Here is a 20,768-nt window from a genome sequence, read left to right as displayed (position 1 = left end):
AATATTTTTGAGCAGCACCTACTAAATGTTGTCATTGTACTTGCCTTTTAAAAAAAGGAGCAGGATAGACAACTATGTATTTTGACCACATTTTTTATCCTTTGAGAACCTCAAATAGAAGAGGGGCCTTACTCTTTAAGTTGCTATTTGATCTTCAAACACCTAATTTCATGGGGGTTTTTGTTTTTGTTTTTCAGTACACCAAATGAAAAACTCTTGGGTCGTTTGGTAAAGGAAAAGGTAGGACTCTTGTGCATGCTGGATTTCTTTTTCTAAATCTGAAACATATTCTGGTACTAAAGAAGAGTTGAGGGGGAACAGTTTTCCAGAATGGTAAGATCCCAGAACAAATAAAAAACCACAAGGAACAATTTTTTTTTTTAATTCTTGGAAAAATAAAAAATATTCAGATAAGCTTTGCTCAGTTTGATTGGCTCAGTATCTGATTTTTGTACTAAGTTGTACTGAGGTCCCTCTAAAAGTGGTATCTGTATCAGACTGTTAGATTAGAAACAATCTCAAGATGATTTGAAATTCTTTAGAAATGGTCTTCCCTGAGTACCCCTGATGACTCATGGGACTTGAAGGTGAATGAGTTTCTTTTCGGCCTCTTTTGTGAAAGCTGCTTTCCTATCTCATTTTCTAAAACTCCAAAGAAGATAAAAGCTGAACTTAGTGTGGTCTTCCAAGAAATTAAGAGAATTATGTATAAATGAAAACAGTCGTTGAGCTCCTCCTGCTGGCTGCACTCAAAATTGACTGGGGAGCTAACCTATTTCTGAAACTGCTGTGTTGAGTTTATAGCTTCAAAATGCTGTTTCAGCAGAGCAGATTCCAGTTTGTCAGCTCTGTTGACATTCCCTCTACGCTTGCATTTTAGCAAAAATGTTTAATGTCAAAAGAGTTGAAATGTGATTGGTTTCTTTTTAATTAAATCTAAGTCATGTAGTAACTATTTTTTGTAACAAAAATGTCATAATTTCATGTTAATGTTACTTATTTAGTTCAATTATAGTTTTCATATGAAGAAAACTACCAAATTCCTTTTAGATGTTTGCACAAAAATTTAAATTGGGAAAAAAGTCAAGGTTTTTTTGAAGATGAATATTGTAAAAGATGTCAATTTTTCCTAAAGTAATTTATAGATTTAATGTACTTGTTGTAAAACTCAAAGAGATTTAGGATAATTTAACAGGAAGTTAACAAATTGCATCTGAAAGAGTAAATGAATTAGATTAGCAAAGAAAAGAATGAAATTCAAAGAAGTTTATCACAGCATAGTTTTCAATGGGGAAGAAATTGGAAAGAGATTACAAGTCCAAAAAAAAAAAGAGAAGAAAACGAATATTTGAACTATGGTAGAATAGTCAGTAGCTCCCACAATTTAAGTATTGGAGAAATTTTTAACATGATGGCAAAATACTAGAGGATACAAATGTTAATTGAAAGAAACAGAATACTTATTGTATATACAATGTAATTATAGTAATTTTGAAGAACAAAACTTACTTTTAAAAGGACAATTAATTATCAAAATGTTAGCCTATTTTTACTTTTGTTAAAATTTTTAAAAATTAATTTTAATCATTCTTTTTATAGTATGATACAGACTTTTATATTCTTGATAAATATCCATTGGCTGTAAGACCTTTCTATACCATGCCTGACCCAAGAAATCCTGTAAGTAATTTTATTTTAAGTAATTTGTTTTGGGGAAGAAGGAAAACTTTATTGTGACTATGTTAAATTGTACCATGGGAATAATGGTTTTCCTTAGTAATTTGCAATTTTAATGGGCCATTGTTATACGTATTACTACTAGTTTCTATCAATTCTTAAGTCAAAATAATACCATGAAATGTGAGAATTCTAAAAAATTAGTCCCAAAACCTGCATTAAAAATCATTTTCAAGGGTCATTTTTTTAAAGATTTATGAGGAAGAGATGCCATTTAAATAGTAAATAGTATCATTAGACTTGCAGACTTTAACACATCATATTATCATTGACTTTGAACTAAGAACAACAGTTTGTCCTGGGAGTTCATCTAATTTGTGTTTTGTGGCCTTTTACTGTTTTTCCATTGCAGTGGTTCCCAAACTTCAGTGTGCGTCAGAATCACTTGGGGGGCTTTTTAAAACACAGATAGATGACTGGGCCCCATCACCAGACTTCCTGATTAGCTGGTCTTGGGAGAGCTTGATAATTTGTATTTCTAACGAGTTCTGGGTAATACTGAGGCTACCGGGAATCATACTTTGAGATCCGGGAATCATACTTTGAGAACCATTGGTTTGTCCAAAGACAGGGAAAATAACTTAAAACCTGATATGGGAATAGGTGAAGCTATGGCAAATTGATGTTCCATTTACTTTTGTTAAAATAAAAAAAATTTTTTTTTAATTAAAAAGACTAAACACCTGTTGATAATTTGAAGTTCCAAGAATGACCCCAAATCATATCACACCTAAAAACATTTCAGATGATAAAGTGAAATGAGAGGGGCTCCTGGGTGGCTCAGTCGGTTAAACGGCTGCCTTCAGCTCAGATCATAATCCCGGGGTCCTGGGATCGAGCCCCTGCTCAGCGGGGAGTCTGCTTCTCCCTCTCCCTCTGCCTGCCGCTCTGCCTACTTGTGCTCGCTCTCTATCTCTCTGTCAAATAAATAAAATCTTAAAAAAATAAAAAATAAAGTGAAATGAGAATCAGCACTACTTCTTAAAGTTAGATATGGCACTCTAATTTGTTATTGGAAGGTGTAGGAGAAGGGGATCATAAAATCTGATAGAGGGAAGGAAGAAGTTGTTAATGAGCTCTCACTAGTTTAACCTTGTTTTAGAGAAGCAATTGTGTTCATTGGAGGAGATTGCATCATTAATTGTAGGGAAAAATGGACTTGTTCTTCGTGCAAAAGAGTTTTTTTTTTTATTCCTCATGTGAGTAATGGAAATGGAATGACAGTAACTTGAAGAGTGGTCTTTTCTTGTGTTTGCTTTTCCCTGAAGAAACAGTCCAACTCTTATGATATGTTCATGAGAGGAGAGGAAATACTATCAGGAGCTCAAAGAATACATGATCCTCAGCTGCTAACAGAGCGAGCCTTACATCATGGAATTGGTAAACAACTTAAATATATTTGGGAGAGTAATATATATTGTGAAAGCAATACATTTTAAACCTTTTAAAGACTTCTTAGAAACATCATCATTTGTTTTAATTTTTATTGAACGATAATTGCTTTTGTACCTTTTTTTAAGTTACTAAGTAAGATGATACATTATGTTTGGTTTTTTAGTTTGTTTTTGTTTTTTTTTTAGATTTGGAGAAAATTAAGGCATACATTGATTCCTTCCGCTTTGGAGCCCCTCCTCATGCTGGCGGAGGCATTGGTAATATTATTTTAATATTATGATGATATTATTTCCAACCCAGATTTCATTTGGCAGAGTGCTCATTCAGTTCTAATTTCTTCAGCACTGGACTCCAAAAACTAAATTTTGTATATTGTTGTTGCTTACAAATAAGTCCATGCGTGCTAAGTATTATAACAAATTTTTAAGTTGAGTTGTGACTAAATGAAAAATTTGATTTCAAGAGAACAAAATGAACAGCTAATTTGTGTATTCTAAAATATTGTAATACATTTCTAGCCATCTTTTTCTCTGAAGAGTTTAGAAGCAAAACATCTTATAAACTGAGTATCCTATTTTCTCTCTGCATCCATGAGTTCATTCTGATTAGCCCAAATTAAAGCTCTCCCTCAAGTTAGCTCAGATTGCTGCGAAATTTCTTGTTGTAATGTAACGTTTCATTGACTTTTAGGACCACTTCTAGAGTATATGTAAGATACCACTCTGATTTAAAAAGGGTAAGGAGTGCCTGGCTGGCTCATTAGTGCAGCATGCAGCTCTTGATCTCAGGCTTGTGAGTTCGAGCCCCATAATGGGTGTAGAGACTACTTAAAAAAATAAAGAAATATTTTTAAAATAAATAAATAAAAGGATAAATGTTTAGCTCAATTTTGGATGTCCATATCAGAGACTCTTAAAAGAATTCTGAATTTATAGTTTTATTAAAATTTTTGTTGTTTGTTTTGGGAGGGTTGGTGAATAGGTAATATACTTTAAAATTTACCAAATTAAAAGGGTATAGAAGAGTGTGTATTCACCTCCCTCTAGGAAACTATTGTTTCTAGTTTTCTTTATACCTTTGCAAAAATAATCTTTGCATATGCAAAAATATACACTTTTAAAAAGATATTTTTAATACTACATAGAATCAGTCCATTGAAAGGGTACACCATAATCTTGTTAACCAGCTTCTTACTGATGGACAATGGATTGATACCAGCCTTTTGTTATTGATACCAGTGCTATGTTGGATATATAGTTTAATTTTTAATGGGAGAGTGACAACTATTTTCTCTTAAAATATTCAGTAATGTGCATTTTGTATATTTTGAAAATTTTTGTTACACAGTGTAAATTTTAATCGTACTTGTGAAGACCATTTGAATGGTTATCAAATACTACTCATTTTTTGGTAATTAATGATTGAAGGGAAGATAGGATATGGTGTTTTTATTTTAAGATTAGTATTAGATTACTGTAATACAAGGTTCAAATATTTGCAGATTTTTTTGGTAAGGAATAGCAATAACAATGTTAATGCTCTTATATTTATTTGTTTTAGATGTTAATACATTCCTTTAAAATTAAAAGTCATTACTATATAAAAATATTCTTTGACCTTGCCTTTTTTCTGTAATACATGTCTTACACAACTTGGGTAAAATAGATAAATTGCACACATGAAGTTTCATTTGCTAGTTCTGCTCTGTTTCTTAGGTGATACTTGGTCTTAATTCTTGCCAGTAATACAATATTTAAGTCACATGTCAAAATCAGTCTTTTCTGCACTTGGAACATTTACAGTAATGTATCCTAGAGTCTTTTATACTAAGAACCACCATGTTTCATATCTATTGAATTACAATAAATTTCTGGTATTTCCATTAATAAACTTCCTTGGACAAATTTATGGCTCTTATCTTATATTGATGGCCTGGACTACATAATTAAGATTCTGGTCCCATTTGAAAACATATAGGCAAACATGTAGGCACATATGTGTGTGTGTGTGTGTGTGTTTTTCTTAAGAGAGAGCTTGAGGGGAGGGAGAGAGGGAAAGAGAGAATCTTAAGCAGGCTCCATGCCCAGCGCCTGAGCCCAATGTGGGGCTTGATCTCACACCCTGAGATCACGACCTGAGCTGACATCAAAAGTCAGACACTTAACCTACTGAGCCACCCAGACGCCCCACATATAGACTTATAAAATGGCTTTTCTGTGTTTATTTAAATTGTAAGTTTTGGACATTTACAAGATTTTTGTAGTTCACAGAATCCAGAGAACTTAAGGATATCTGATTTAGTCCTTCCCACATACAGCATCATTTCTTTTTTTCTATTCCTGAGTCAGACCCAAAACAGTCCATTTTATTATATTTTATTTTGTAGCGAGAATATGCATAGGTGCACAAGGGCGGGTGGGGGGGGTGCAAAGGGAGAGGGAGAGAGAATCCTAAGCAGGCTCCATGCACAGTGCAGAGCCTGACACAGGGCTGGATCCTACAACCCTGAGGTCATGACGTGAAGAGAAATCAAGAATCAGATGCTCAACTAACTGATTAAGCCACCCAGGTGTTCCAAAACAATTCATTTTAAATAAACTCAAAATAATAGAAGTATTTTTTTGATCAGTGATACTGTGTTGGTAGTTTCAATGAGTAAGACCCTGAAAGGTTTTCAGAAAAGGAATTAATGATTATTTTGTTTTCCCCAGGGTTGGAACGAGTGACGATGCTTTTTTTGGGATTGCACAATGTTCGTCAGACCTCAATGTTTCCCCGTGATCCCAAACGACTCACTCCTTAAAGAAAGCTATGCTTTCTTTATTCTTTCCAGTAACGTGCTATTGATCAGGCTATCCTTAGTTACTTAAAATATTCAATGGAGTAAATGTCTTCTCTAAAATGCCAGAGTTACTTTGGATTAATTCACTATAGGTTACTTTAAAAGAGAAGATTTTTATAACTTTGGACATGCTTCAGTAGGAAATGGTTGAACATTTTAATGAAAAATTGGTTATGTTAAAAATTCATATTGCATTAGTACAATAAATGTTAACAATTTTAAACAGTTCAGATTGTGTAAGTTTTTTTTCTTTTCTATATTATAGTAGCTATGATATTAATGTCTTAAATTTTCAATATTTGAGCTTATTTTTTTAAATTCTGACATTGAAATAAGGACAATTTTAGGGCAGTATCTGAGATTTTAATGAATGTATAATTGGCATATCATGGAAAATTAGGCAGAAAGTATCAATTCTTTAAAGTTGTGCCCAGAAATCATGTAAAGCAGGTGAGAATACTGATTAGAAAATAATCAATATAATGCTGTATTAAATTGTTAAATTCTAACCTGAATTTCAATAAAATTTTAAAGCTAGTCATAGTTGTCTTTGTGTAACTTCATGGCAGTCTGATTTTGTAACTGGTTCTTGGCATTTATAATTTGGGAAAAGAAAAAGTACACAACTAGTTTATGTAAATACCTAAAAACAAATGAAAGCTGATATATTCATAACATGTATTCATATCAAGATATAAGTTCAGATTGGGTAAAGAGGATAGAATTCTTAAAGCTGAAAGCTTGGGTTGCTTAGTAGTTTATTTCACATAGGTTAAAAATACTACAGAATTTTTTTTTATTTTTAACTGGTACTAATATTTAGTGAATGTCACTAAAATGCACTCTCATTTTCCCTACCAAAAAGAAACTTTTGTGTAACAATTACAGTTAGGAACACTTTCCCTCTAGATGGTTGCAGCTACTGCTAATTTTACAGTGAACCACATGTAATGGGCAGAAACAAAACAGATGTTTTCCTACAGGAAAAGAAAAAATAACACAGAAAAACAGGGAGGTCCAAAAGGTAGGACATTACCCCAGACCATAAACATCTGCCTGTTACTTGGGAAAGTTAATTTATTTCACCACCTAGATTATAAGCTTCTCTGAAAGTAGAGACTAAATTTTTATATCTTTCCTTCATATCCTACAGACTATCTTGAGTATAGTAGGCACTCTAAAACTATTTAATAAATTTAAGCTACACCTAGAATAAATGGACTACTAACCTTATCTTTTTGTGTATTAATTCCCAGGCCCTAAATAAAATAGCCTAAAGCTATTCTCAAATTCATAGAATCATAGCTTCTTTCAAAATAATGTAAATTGTTAAATGTAAAGTATTAGAATGATATGATATTTTTTTAAGATTTTACTTATTTATTTGACAGAGCCAGAGAGCACAAGTGGGTCGGGGGGGGGGGGGGCGGGCAGAGGGAGGAGAAGCAGGCTCCCTGCCGAGCAGGGAGCCCAATGTGGGACTCCATCCCAGGACTCTGGGATCATGACCTGAGCTGAAGGCAGACACTTAACCAACTGAGCCACCCAGGTGCCCCTGATAAATGATCTTTTTTATCTAATTTTTTTATTATGAAGTATTCCAAACATGCCAACCAGATTAGATCATGATAAAAAGGTCATCCCTGTACTTGCCACCCAGCTTTATCAAATCTTAACATGGTCATATTTGCTTTCAAATATTTTATTTTCATTTTTTAGGGGAAAAGACGTGGAAACCGTTAAGGTGTCATGTGTACCCACTCTGATCCTATTCTTTCCTACCCTAGTGGTGACTGTTACATGAATGCAGGGTTTTTTTGTTTTTGTTTTTGTTTTTTTAAATGTCTTTCATGATCACCCTGGGCCATCTGCTAGCATTCTTTTTTTTTTTTAAAGATTTTATTTAACAGAGAGACACAGTGAGAGAGGGAACACAAGCAGGGGGAGTGGGAGAGAGATAAGCAGGCTTCCCGCCGAGCAGGGAGCCTGATGCGGGGCTCGATCCCAGGACCCTGGGATCATGACCTGAGCCAAAGGCAGACGCTTAACGACTGAGCCACCCAGGCGCCCCCGAATGCAGTGTTTTTTAATTCTTTTTCATGTTATATTTTAACTAAATACTTATCTTTCTATTAACATTACCTAGTATCTATTTGTGCAGATTTATTTGATATATTCTGGGATTTTGATTGGAATTACCATAAATCTGTAGACTAATCTGAAAGACTTGGAATTTTCTTCTCTTTAGTATTCCAGTGAATGAACATTGTGTATCCCTTCATTTTGGTATTTTTTTAATTATAAAATATATTGGTACTCTTGACTATCCTTGAAAATTGTTCTTTAATTTTTAGTTTATGCTAGAATATCTTACTACTATTTTCTATTGGAAATGGGATCTTTTTTCCAACTTTTTTTTTTTTAAGATTTTATTTATTTGACAGAGAGAGAGACAGCGAGAGCAGGAACACAAGCAGGGGGAGTGGGAGAGGGAGAAGCAGGCTTCCTGCCGAGCAGGGAGCCCGATATGGGACTCGATCCCAGGACCCTGCGATCATGACCTGAGCTGAAGGCAAACGCCCAACGACTGAGCCACCCAGGCACCCCTTTTCCAACATTTTTAAGTTGTCTGTTACTGAGGCATAAGAACACTATCAGTTACCAGTTTTTATGTTTTTGTGTGTGTGCAGCAACATACTTGAACTTTTAGTTTTATAGTTTGTATTGAGTGTCTTGTATTTTCAACGTAGACAGATGTGAAGAAGGGTAGCACAGGAGTAAAAGGTATGTATTCTGTGGCTATACTGCCTGGATTCACATCCTGATTTTGCTGTTCACTAGCTGTATAACCTTGGGTAATTTGCTTATCCTTAACTTTCCTCATTTGCATAATCCTATCTCATGGGACTATTGTGGGGTTTAAAAAGCGTGAAACCATTAGAACAGTGCCTGTCATCTAGAGTAATATCTGGCAGATAAGCAGTTTTATTTCTTCTAATTCTTGTATCATATTTACTTATTTCATTAGTTGAGCTCTCAAGTAGAAGGTTGAATAAAAGCAGTGATGGGGCCATGCTTTTCTTGGTTGTTATTTATATACTTGTAAAGTCTCAAGATTAAGTGTGATATTTTCTGTAGATTTTTAACAGATGCCTTTTGTCAGGTTAATGAAGATTCCATTTGTTAAGAGTTTCTGTTATGAATGACTGTTGAATTTGTCAAATACTTTTTCTGTATTTGCTGCAATTTTTTTCTTTTTTTTTAATTTTTATTTATTTGAGATAGAAAATATGAGTGGGGGGAGAGGGGCAGAGGGAAAGGAAGATCGAGAAGCAGGCTTCCCGCAGAGCAGGGAGCTCGATGCAGGGCTCGATCCCAGGACCCTGGGATCATGACCTGAGCCGAAGGCAGACAGTTAACCAACTGAGCCACCCAGGCGCCCGATTTTTTTTTCTTTTAGTTTTGAATATGGTAGATTACAGTAATAGAAATTCCTAGTATTTTTCTGGAACAAATAGTATTTGATCACTACATATTACTTTATGTAATGTATGTATGTATGTACTACTGAATTCAACTTGCTAATATATACAACAAAATTCACTTACCTTAAGTGTGTCATTTTGATTAATTTTGGTAATTTTATACAGTGAAGTAACCTGTACCATAATCAAAGGCAGAACATTTTCATTGCCCCAGCAAATTCCGTAGTACATCTTTTTAGTCAGTCTCCACCTCTGGCAACTAAAGATCTATTTTAATTACAATTGTTTTGCCTTTTCTAGAGTTCCATATAAATGGAACAATATAATAGTCTTTTGTGCTTGATTTCTTTAAGCATTCATTATGTTTTTGAGGTTCATCCATGTTGCATGTATTAATAGTATATATATACTATATATATAATATATATATATATATATATTTTTTTTTTAGAGAGGGAGAGGGGAAGGAAGGGAAAGGGGGAGAGGGAGAGAATCTTAAGTAGGCTCCACAGGGCTCAATCGCACAACCCTGAGATCATGACCTGACCTGGTATCATGATCTGAGCCGAAATCAAAAATCGGATGCTCAACTGACTGAGTCACCCAGGTGCCCCAGTATGTGTCTTTTTATTGATGAGTGTATTCCATAGAATAGATATGCCATAATTTACTTACCCATTCAGTTGATGGACATATAAGTATGTCTAGATTTTAATCTATAATAAATAATGCCCCTGTTGAACATTGGAAGTCTGTGTAGACATATTCTCATTTCTATTAGGTAGATACTGAGGAGTGAAATTTCTGAGTAATATGAGAAGTCTATGTTTAACTTTGTAAGATACTGCCAATCTGTTTTCCAAAGTAGCTGTGCCATTGTGCATTTCTACTAGCAGGGAATGAAAATTTAAGCTGCTCCACATCATCACCAACACTTAGAAATGTCAGGCTTTTTAATTTTAACTGTTGTAGTGATTGTATAGTAGTATCTCATTGTGGCTCTAATTTGCATTTCCCTACTGATTAATGATGTTAAGCATCTTTTCATATGCTTATTGGCTATATCTGTATCTTTGTGGAAGTGTCTTTATATCTTTTGCCCATTTCTTTTATTGGGTTGATTGTTTTCTACTTGAGTTATAAGAACTCTATATATTCTGAATATGAGGACTCTGACAGATGTATGTTTGGCAACTTGTTTCTTCCAGTCTGTGGCTTGCCTTTTTTTTTTTTTCTTAACTGCCTTTCAAAGAGCAAAAGTTTTTAATTTTATGGCTGTGCTTATGATCTGTTTAAAAAATCTCTGCCTCAGCTAGTGTCACAAGTGTTTTATATTTTTTTCTATAATTTCAGTAATTTGAGCTCTTATATTTAGGTCTATGATCCATTTTGAGTTAATTTTTGTATATGGTATTTGTAAGGGTCAAGGTTCTTCCCCCACCCCGACCCCCTCATACTGATATTTAGTTGATTCAGCACCATTTGTTGAAAAGACTGTCCTTTCCCTGTAGAATTACCTTAGCACCTTTGTAGAAAAGAGTTGACCCTATAGGTATGGGTCTATTTCTAAACTCTGTTCTATTCCATTGATCCATATTGTCTGTTCTTTTTTTTTAAGATTTTATTTATTTGAGAGAGAGTGAGAGAGAGAGAAAGCACATGAGGGGGGGAGGGTCAGAGGGAGAAGCAGACTCCCTGCTGAGCAGGGACCCACCCCCCCAATGAGGGACTCGATCCCGGGACTCCAGGATCATGACCTGAGCCAAAGGCAGTCGCTTAACCAACTGAGCCACCCAGGCACCCCATATTGTCTATTCTTGCATCAATACTACAATACCTTGATTTTTGCAGCTTTAAGTAAATCTTGAATCAGGGAGTTTAAGTCCTCCAGTCTTGTTCCTCTTTTTCAGGTTTATTTTAACTATTCTAAGTCCTGTGACTTTTCATTTAAATTTTTGTATCATCATGTCAATTTCAAAAAAAGTCTGCTAGGATTTTGACTTGGATTTTATTAATTCTATAGATCAATTTGAGGAGAATAGCTATCTTAATAGTTTGAGTCTTCCAATCCAAGAATATGAAATATCATCCCATTTAGTAGTTTTTGGTGTTCCCTGTACTAGTTCATCACATCTCTGTAAATCTAACCGTGTGCTTCTGGAAAGGTTGTATAGTCTGCCCTTGTTGGGTATACTGATAGAAATAGTATTGATAGTGTTGTTCAGAACTTCCATCTTTGCTGGGTTTTTTGTCTAGTTCTATCAGTCGCAGAAATTGAACAGATGATTTTGGAATTGTCTATTTAATTCCATAAAATTTTGATTCGAGTATTGAGAAGCTCTTTGTATATGTTATTAGGCATGCAATACATATTATGATTTTTACATATTCCTGATTAATTGACCCTTTTATCTGATGAAATGTCCCTTTATAACTCTGGTAATGCTCCCTCTTAAAATCTGTTTTATCTGATCTTAATATTGCTGTTAACATCTTGTGCTTATTGTTTGCACATATCGTTTTTCATCATTTACCTTCAGCCCACCTGTCTTTGTGTTTAGTGAGTTTCTTACAGACAGCATATAGTTGGGTCTTATTTATACGTTCTGACAATCTCTACATATTAATTGGAAAGTTTATCCCAAAAGATTTAATGTAGTTGTTTATATGGTTAGATTTGTATCTACCATTTAATGTTTTCTACTTGCTTCCTCTGTTTTTTGTTCCTGTTTTTCCTTTCTTGTCTTTTTTTTTAATGACTTTAAATATTTTTTTTTAGTATTTCACTTTCCTATTAGTATTTTAATTGAACTTCTTTGTATTGTTTTTTAGTGGTTGCTCTAGAGACTATAATGTACATTCTTAACTTCTATAGTTCACTTACAGTTACTAATTTTTTATTTAAGGATTTTATGTCTCTGTTTATAGCCATTGTTTTCTTTTTTATATTTTTTCTCCAGTTTGGATATCTATGGCATATCAGCCTCTGATTTTTGAAAAGGTTTGTTTGAGGGGTGCCTGAGTGGCTCAGCCGGTTAAGCGTCTGACTCTTGATTTTGGCTCAGGTCATGATCTCAGGGTCGTGAGATCGAGCTCCCAGTCAGGCTCTGCATTCAGTGTGGAGTGTGCTTGAGATTCTCTCTTTCCCTCTCCTCCTGCCCCTCCCCCTGCTCATACTCTGTCTAAATAAATAAGCAAATACATAAGTAAAATCTTAAAAAAAAAAAAAGGAAAGAAAAGTTTTGTTTGAGATAGAAAGTTTTCTATTTAATGGGATAAGCTTCACAGTATTCTCTTAGGGTTTTAAAATTTTTTAACTTCATCTTCTTGTACTTTTTTTCTCTTTAATCTTTAAGGTCTTATTAGGCATTTCTCTATTTTTTTAAATCACTTCACCTAATATCTTGAGCTTTTGATCCTATCGATCCTCTGTGTTTGTTTTTTTGTTGTTGTTCATTAATTTCTGCTCTTGTATCATTTTCCTTCCTTCTGCTTTCTGTAAGGTTTTTTTCCCCTAGTTTGCTAAGTTACAGTTTTCTTTTTTTTATAGTCTGTAGTTAATATACTGACTTTTATTTTTATCAAGTTTTGTGCCATTTTTTATATCTGTACATTTCATCTGGGTTCACTTCTTCTTTAGTATCTAGTATTATTTAGTATTCTTTCCTTTAGTATATCTTTAAGTTAGAGCCTGTTGATTATAAACGCTAAAATGTGCTGTCCTCTTGAGTGATAGTTTGGCGCAGTATAAAATTCTATGTTGGCAGTTATTTTTCCCTTAGCACTTTAAAATATTATACCATTCAATTCTCTTGTTGTCTATGAACAGTTTGCTGTCAGTATAATTGTTTTTCTTTGTAGATCATCTGGCCTCTTTCCTTGGAAGCTTTTAAGTTGCCTCTTTATCTCTGATATTCTACACAAATATCTTTGATATTTGTGATCTATTCAACAGTTACTCATCTTGCTTAGTAATGAATGTGCTTTTTGTCTAAGACCCACGTCTATTTTTCAATTATGAAAACTTCTCAGCAAGTATCTCTTCAATATTGCTTCTTTACCATTTGCTCCATTTTTTTTTAACTCCAGTTGGCTAAATTTGGGCCTCTGAATATTCTATTAGGTATCTAACCATTCTCATATTTTTCTTTTTTTTTTTTTTAAGATTTTATTTATTTATTTGACAGAGAGATACAAAGCGAGAGAAGGAACACAAGCAGGGGGAGTGGGAGAGAGAGAAGCAGGCCTCCCGCTGAGCAGAGAGCCCAACGCGAGGCTCGATCCCAGGACCATGGGATCATGACCTGAGCCAAAGGCAGACGCCCAATGACTGAGCCCCCCAGGCACTCCTATTCTCATATTTTTCATCTTTGTCTCTGTTCTATGTTCTGATTGAGTTCCTCAGTGCTATCTTCTAATTTATTTAATTACTCTTCAAATATGTCTAGTCTAAACCCCATTTATTGATTTTCTTCCAGTGGCTATATTTTTCATTTCTAAAATTTCTAATTAGTTCTTACCTCATTTATGCCTATTTTTGTTCATATATTCTTTGCTGGGAGGTATGCCATCATTTATGCTTTCAATAAATGCTTTATCATACTGTCCTACAAAATACTTTTGCCTGATTTTATTATGGTTTTGTTCTTGACATGTGTTCACATAGAAGGAGTTATCACATGTAAACCTTATGGACCATCTTGAGGAGGATGATTATAACATGAAAGAAGAAAATAATATCTGAACAATGAGTAAATGCTATCTCCTAGCACAGTAGTTTGCATATTGAATTGTTGCCCAGTTGGCTTTTATAGTGGCTGAGCGTAGCAGGCTCCACAGTAAGTTCTCTCTTTGGCTGTTGCATGGAGAGACAAAGGGTTCTAGGGTAGAGTCAAATTTGTTTTGAGGTTTTTGCCATGGACCATCTCTTGGACTGAATAACTTCCTGTATTTCAGATTTCTTTTTTCTCTGTAACTTATTTATAGTTAACAGCACTTTATGAAGTAAAACTTTGTTAACTCAGGCTGAAACATGAGTTCAAGACTTCTAAATTTTTTTTCCTTGAAGTAAATGTTTCTTTTTAGTACATTACTATACAGATGGATCATATAAGAATATATTTTTCAGCAAACAGGCTCCTGCAAGCTCTGGAAGGTGGTTTTTAACGGGGAAGGGGTTCTTTATTCTTCCAGCTTTATTGAGATAAAATTGACATATCTGGAAATATTTAGACCATTAAAATATTCTTTTGCATGGGTCAGCCTGGTCTTTCTTTTTTTTTTAAGGCTGCAGTTACAGACTCAGTGATACTGGCTTTGGCACTAGTTGTAGAGAAAATACAACATTCCCCTAATTTCTGTTTTAATTCACCCTGCTGGCATTTGAGGATTTCTCTAGATTTTTGAGTTGTATTTGTTATCTGGTGACTTCAGTTTCTCAAAAGTCCAATAGAAACATTTTTATTTTGCCACTTTGTTCCAAATGTCAACACCAACACAAAGGACTATGGTGAACTCACCAGAGTAGCCCTTTGTTCAACTGTGTGCTACGTTACTTCACCAGTACAGCAGAGCCCACACCACCTGCCCCTTGATGTGCTGACCCTTCTTCAGGGAAGCTGCATCTGTGATTCCTTCCCTTTGCTCAGCCATAAAATGTTTTCCTTTTATCTCATGGGACCCTGGCAAAGCTCCTTCAACCCTTCCTTTCCCATACCTGCGTCTGTCTCTCAAGATCCCACACGCTTAGAAGAATGGCTCTTTTGCTCCCAAGGTTGCTCAGGATCTTCTAAATATTGATCTATCCAATTGACTACACCCTAGGCTATTCAACCCATAGAAAACTATACCACCTTACTATTGAGACCACATGGTTTTATACCTAATTTTTGTCTAAAATTCTTGTTACTCTTCATTCCGGTTGTTTCTTCAACTGGATTTTTTAAACAATTTGGTATAGCAATGGGGAATTAGAAAACTTTGAGTTCAGTCCTGACAGGAAATAGGTGTGTAATTGAGTCTCAGATCTCCTCATCTGCATGGTAGTTAATTCCTACCTTGCAGGATTGTGGGGACTAAATGAGAGACACAGATAAAAGCTCTTTTGTAGTTCTATGCATATAAAATATATTCTCTGAACAGGTATTGTTAATGATGAGGGCAGAGACCGCATCTTAAACTTTTTATAACCCCATACTCATAGCAAAACGAATACATGGCTTGTGCCTGATACTACTTATAAATTGGTTAATTTTGGTAGTTCAGGGATGAAACTTAATAATAAGCCCAGGATAAAATGTTTTTACACAGGAGTTTATTTTTACATTCACATCTGAAAGTATATTATGTTCATTTAAATCTGACCGTGTGTATATATTTAGCTGAAAGACCAAAGTGTGACCCAGAGACCTTTAAAAACAAGCCATCTGGTAGAGTGGTAGCCACAAGTTTGTAAAGTCTTACCACTTTTCTGTACACTCTTTCTTCAAATCATTGTTTGTTTTGCTTAATTAAAATGAAACACCAGACTCTTAATTGCTGCTCAGAGAGATGGACTGGTGGCTTCCCTTGTTTTTAATAGATCAAGATGTCATTATGTCGCTAGAGCAAGTAAATGCTCTGTCTACTTACAACATGAGTAATCTTTAGGGAACTCTCTTTCCAAGTAACTTTTTTTTTTTGAAGATTTTATTTATTTATTCATTAGAGAGCGAGCGAGAGAGAAACAGCATGAGAGGGGAGAGGGTCAGAGGGAGAAGCAGGCTCCCTGCTGAGCCGGGAGCCCGATGAGGGACTCGATCCCAGGACTCCGGGATCATGACCTGAGCCGAAGGCAGTCGCTTAACCAACTGAGGCACCCAGGCGCCCCTCCAAGTAACTTCTTAAAACCTTATCTCTTCAAGATTTTCAACTTCTCTGGCAATCAAATTGAAACACTGAGATATCAAACTGGCAATGATGATAAGACATGGACGGAGAATTAGAAACTTGGAGGCACTGTTAGTGAAGTGTAAACTGGCACCAGCCAGCCTGTCAGGAAGGCAGTTTAGCAGCACATATCAAAATGTGAAGGTGCATAGCCTCTGACCCGTCATTGTTAGAATTTGTCCTAAGAATTCAGGTGCACAAAATACGATGTTTTAAGGATATTTATTGCAGCATGGTTTATACCAGTAGAAAAAATGCAAAAAACCCAAATTTCCACTAAATAATGCTTTTGTCCATGTTATAGAATGTTAATCAGTCATTGGAAAACACAATACAGGCAATCCTTGCTTTGCACAGTTGTGTAGGACCCTAAAAATCACCATACAAACTAAATTGCAAAACAATGTTAAAAAAGTGGGGGGGGGAGTATAGGATTATTCTATGACCTTTAAAATTTGTCAAACAAAAAATAGGAAAACTAATATTTAGTACATTATGATTTAAAACATTACAAGATTAAGAATTCAATTGTTTTATTCCTTTGTAAGAAAACTTAGCAAGAGTAATTTGAACAGTACTGCTCTTCTTCTACTCATAAAACTTTCAGTATGGAGTGACTCTCCTATACTTTGGTGAATTACCGTACTACTTCCTGAGTTCAGATAGCCTCCCACACTTTATCCTTTGTACTTGCAGTGTCATGAAATATCTGCAAGAGTTCCTTTAATGTGAAATATTTTGCTGTTGTCACTTCCTCTGAGATATCTTCATCCTTTCTTTTTTTTTTTTTAATTTTATTTATTTATTTGAGAGAATGAGATAGAGAGAGAGAGCATGAGAGGGGGGAGGGTCAGAGGGAGAAGCAGACTCCCTGCTGAGCAGGGAGCCCGATGTGGGACTCGATCCCGGGACTCCAGGATCATGACCTGAGCCGAAGGCAGTCGCTTAACCAACTGAGCCACCCAGGCGCCCCTATCTTCATCCTTTCAATCACAACTACTTTCCTTGTTCATGTCAATAAGTTCATCTTTACTAAGTTCCTCTGGCTGCATATCTGGAGTTTCTCAAATAGGACCATGTCTCCATGGTCAGCTACTATTTCTGACTCCATGTACATTCTATTCAGATTTCACTTATGGAATTCTGTTTTTCTTTGTGTTACTTTTTTTTTAAGATTTTATTTATTTATTTATTTATTTATTTATTTATTTATCAGAGAGAGAGCACGCAAGTGAGCACAAGCAGGGGGAGCGTCAGGCAGAGGGAGAAGCAGGCTCCCTTCTGAGCAAGGAGCCCGATGTGGGACTCGATCCCAGGACCCTGGGACTATGAGCTGAGCTGAAGGGGGACGCTTAACCAACTGAGCCACCCAGGCATCCCTCTTTGTGTTACTTTCATCTTTGTTAGCCAGTTCCCTCTTTCAATTATCTGCTTTTATAAAATGTCGCATAGGTTCATTAGTGGGAGACAAGGAGGCAACGCAACTACACATTCTGCTGTCTGTATAAACTAACAACATGTGCAGTGACCAATCACTGACAGATTTTGAAAGAGGTGACATGATTGATCCCTAAACATGATGAACATCTGTTATTTGCAGAACGATTTATGGACTGGAGAGTTAGCCGTGAAGTTTGTATTTTTGCAATTACTCATAGTTAATATACCATGATAACTGGAATTTGAACCATGTTGTTAGAAGATGGGTGTAATTTAACAAAACAGTGGTAACTGAGAGTTGTATATATCAGAACCATGCAAAGCTAGGACTACATATATGTATAGTCATTGTTATTGAAAGCTCTGTCTGTGAGCTAGGCATTCTTTACATCCCCCCTTTCTCCCCACTCTCTGCCCTTTTCCACTCTGATGTGTGCCCTAGGAGGCCAGTTTCTATAGACTGTATCAACCAAGTACCCTTCTCAATGGCTTCTAATTGGATTTGGTCTTTGGAAAGCACCAACATGAGATCAAATGGAAGGAGAAGAGAAAAGTCAGGATATTTATTTTCCTTCTCTGCTGAGCCATCTTTTGGCCATTTCTGCTGTCCTCTCCTGAAGGCCACAGCCTGCACTGAGCAGAAGGTCACAACTCCTTCCATATAGCCACAGCTTCTTCTCAGGTTCCAGTTAACTACTCTCTCTCTTTGCCCCTTCAGGTCTAGAGGTGGTTATAGCTTCCTATAGTCACTAGTTCTAGAGTACATCACCATCCCTTTCTGTTTTCTTTAAAGCTTCCCAAACCTTTGTTTATGAGCACTTCACAAAACTGTCTTCAAGCATACCACTCCTGAGTGTGCCATGTGTTTTCCACCAGGACCCTAACCTAGATCCCATGTCACACTGTTTACGGAAAATGATATGTACATATCCAAATATGTGTGTGTACTCAGAGAGGTCTGAAAGGATATAAACAGCAATGTCATTTTTAACCCTATGCTTTTTTTCCTATGTGCTTTTTTTTTTTTTTTTAAGATTTTATTTATTTATTTGCCAGAAAAAGAGGGAGCCAGAGAGCACAAGTGGACGGGGGCGGGTGGCAAAGGGAAAAGGAGAAACAGGCTTCCCGCTGAGCAGGGAGCCCAATGTGGGACTCGATCCCAGGACCCTGGGATCATGACCTGAGCCAAAGGCAGATGCTTAACCAACTGAGCCACCCAGGCAACCCTCATATATGCTTTTAAAAAATAAGTAGATGACATATACTGATGGATTATTTCAGCTTCAAAATAGTTCATCCATTTTTCTAACTTAGTCAAATCTTTACAGAAATCATTTTCAAATTAACTACAGGCATACCTTGGAGATACTGCAAATCAATTCCAGACCACCACAATAAAGTGAATATCTCAATAAAACAAGTCAAATGAGATTTTTTGGTTTCTCAGTGCATATAAAAGTTATGTTTACACTATATTGTAGTCTGTTAAGTATGCAATATGTCAAAAAAAAAAAAAAACAATGTGCATCCCTTAATTTAAAAGTACATTGTGCTAGAGCCCTGGGTGGCACAGTTGGTTAAGTGTCCAACTCGGTTTCAGCTCAGGTCATGATCTCGGCATTGCAACATCAAGTCCTGCATCAGGCTTCGAATTCAGCAAAGAGTCTGCTAAAGTTTCTCTCTACCTCTGCCCCTCCCTGCTTTCTCTCTCTCTCTCTCTCTCTTTAAAATAAATAAATAAATATTTTTAAAAAATAAAAATAAACAAAAGTACTTTATTATTAAAGAATGCTAACCATCTTCAGCCAGTCATAATCTTTTTGCTGGTAGAGGGTCTTGTCTCAATGTTGACAGCTCCTGACTGATCACAATGGTGGTTGCTACAGGTTGGGGTGGCTGTGGCAATTTCCTAAAATAAAACCATAACAAAACTTGCTGCATCGAGTTTTGACATTGACTCCTTCATGAACAATTTCTCTGTAGCATATGACACTGTTTGATAGCATTTTACCCACAATTGAACTTCTTTCAAAATTGGAGTCAATCCTCTCAAACCCTGCCACTGCTTGATCAACTAAATTAATGTGATATTCTAAATCCTTTGTTGTCATTTAAACAACCTTCACAGCATCTTCACTAGACATAGATTCCATCTCAAGAAACCACTTTCCTTGCTCATCTATAAGAAGGAACTCCTCACCCATTAAATTTTTATCATAAGGTAGAAGCAATAATGCAGCTGATGACATAACATTTTTCCCCATCAGATTAACCGTGTTGATCCAGCTGAACCATTAGCCAGTGTTTTATCTGATGCATTGGAAAGGAAAAAAAAAGAGAGAGAAAGAACAGCAATTCAGCCACCTTCAGGTTCCATTTCTAATTCTAGTTCTTGCTGTTTCCTCCAGTGAAGTTTGAACTTCTCAAAGTCATCCATGAAGGTTGGAATAAACTTCCTCCAAACTCTTGTTCATGATGATATTTTGACCCCTTCCCATGAATCATGAATGTTCTAATGGCATCTGGAATGGTGAATCCTTTTTAGAAGGTTTTCAATTGTCTTTGCCCAGATCCATCAGGGGAATCACTATCTATGGCAGCTGTAGCCTTATGAAAGGTATTTCTTAAGTAATAAGACTTGAAAGTCAAAATTACTCCTTGACCCATGGCTATGGAATGGATGTTATGTTAGCAGGCATGAAAACATTCATCTCTTTGCACATCTCTATCAGAGCTCTTAGGTGACAAGCAGCATTGTCAATAAGCAGTAATATTTTTATAGGAATCCTTTATTCTGAGCAGTTGGTCTGAGCAGTGGGCTTACAATAGTCAGTAAACCATGTTGTAAATAGATGTGCTGTCTTCAGGCTTTGTTGTTTATAGACCACACACAGAATAGGTTGAGCATAATTTGTAAGGGCTCTAGGATGTTCAGAATGGCA

General features: G+C 35.7%; 1 protein-coding gene and 1 non-coding gene across 3 annotated transcripts in view; both read left to right on the top strand.

Annotated features, from left to right (window-relative positions):
- The window catches only part of DARS1 (aspartyl-tRNA synthetase 1), a 55,978-nt gene extending 49,467 nt beyond the window's left edge, over nt 1–6,511 (top strand). For both annotated transcript variants that reach the window (XM_045868947.2, XM_064586461.1), the window contains 5 exons: nt 198–240; nt 1,600–1,680; nt 3,006–3,117; nt 3,318–3,389; nt 5,844–6,511. In XM_045868947.2, coding sequence (XP_045724903.1) covers nt 198–240; nt 1,600–1,680; nt 3,006–3,117; nt 3,318–3,389; nt 5,844–5,935 — 400 coding nt within the window. In that variant the 3' untranslated portion in view covers nt 5,936–6,511. The remainder of the gene's footprint in view (nt 1–197; nt 241–1,599; nt 1,681–3,005; nt 3,118–3,317; nt 3,390–5,843) is intronic.
- Nucleotides 6,512–20,055: 13,544 nt separating this feature from the next.
- LOC123840104 (small nucleolar SNORD12/SNORD106) lies at nt 20,056–20,149 on the top strand. Its single transcript, XR_006789914.1, has one exon. It is a non-coding gene; the product is annotated as a small nucleolar SNORD12/SNORD106 (small nucleolar RNA).
- The last annotated feature ends 619 nt before the right edge of the window (nt 20,150–20,768 follow it).

The sequence above is a fragment of the Mirounga angustirostris genome, unplaced genomic scaffold (assembly GCF_029215605.1).
Source record: "Mirounga angustirostris isolate CCGP_5_RB_7025 unplaced genomic scaffold, mMirAng1.0.hap1 SCAF_3, whole genome shotgun sequence".
Classification (NCBI taxonomy): domain Eukaryota; kingdom Metazoa; phylum Chordata; class Mammalia; order Carnivora; family Phocidae; genus Mirounga; species Mirounga angustirostris.
The sequence above is the reverse complement of the archived record's forward strand: the minus strand, read 5'-3'. Positions and strand labels throughout refer to the sequence as shown.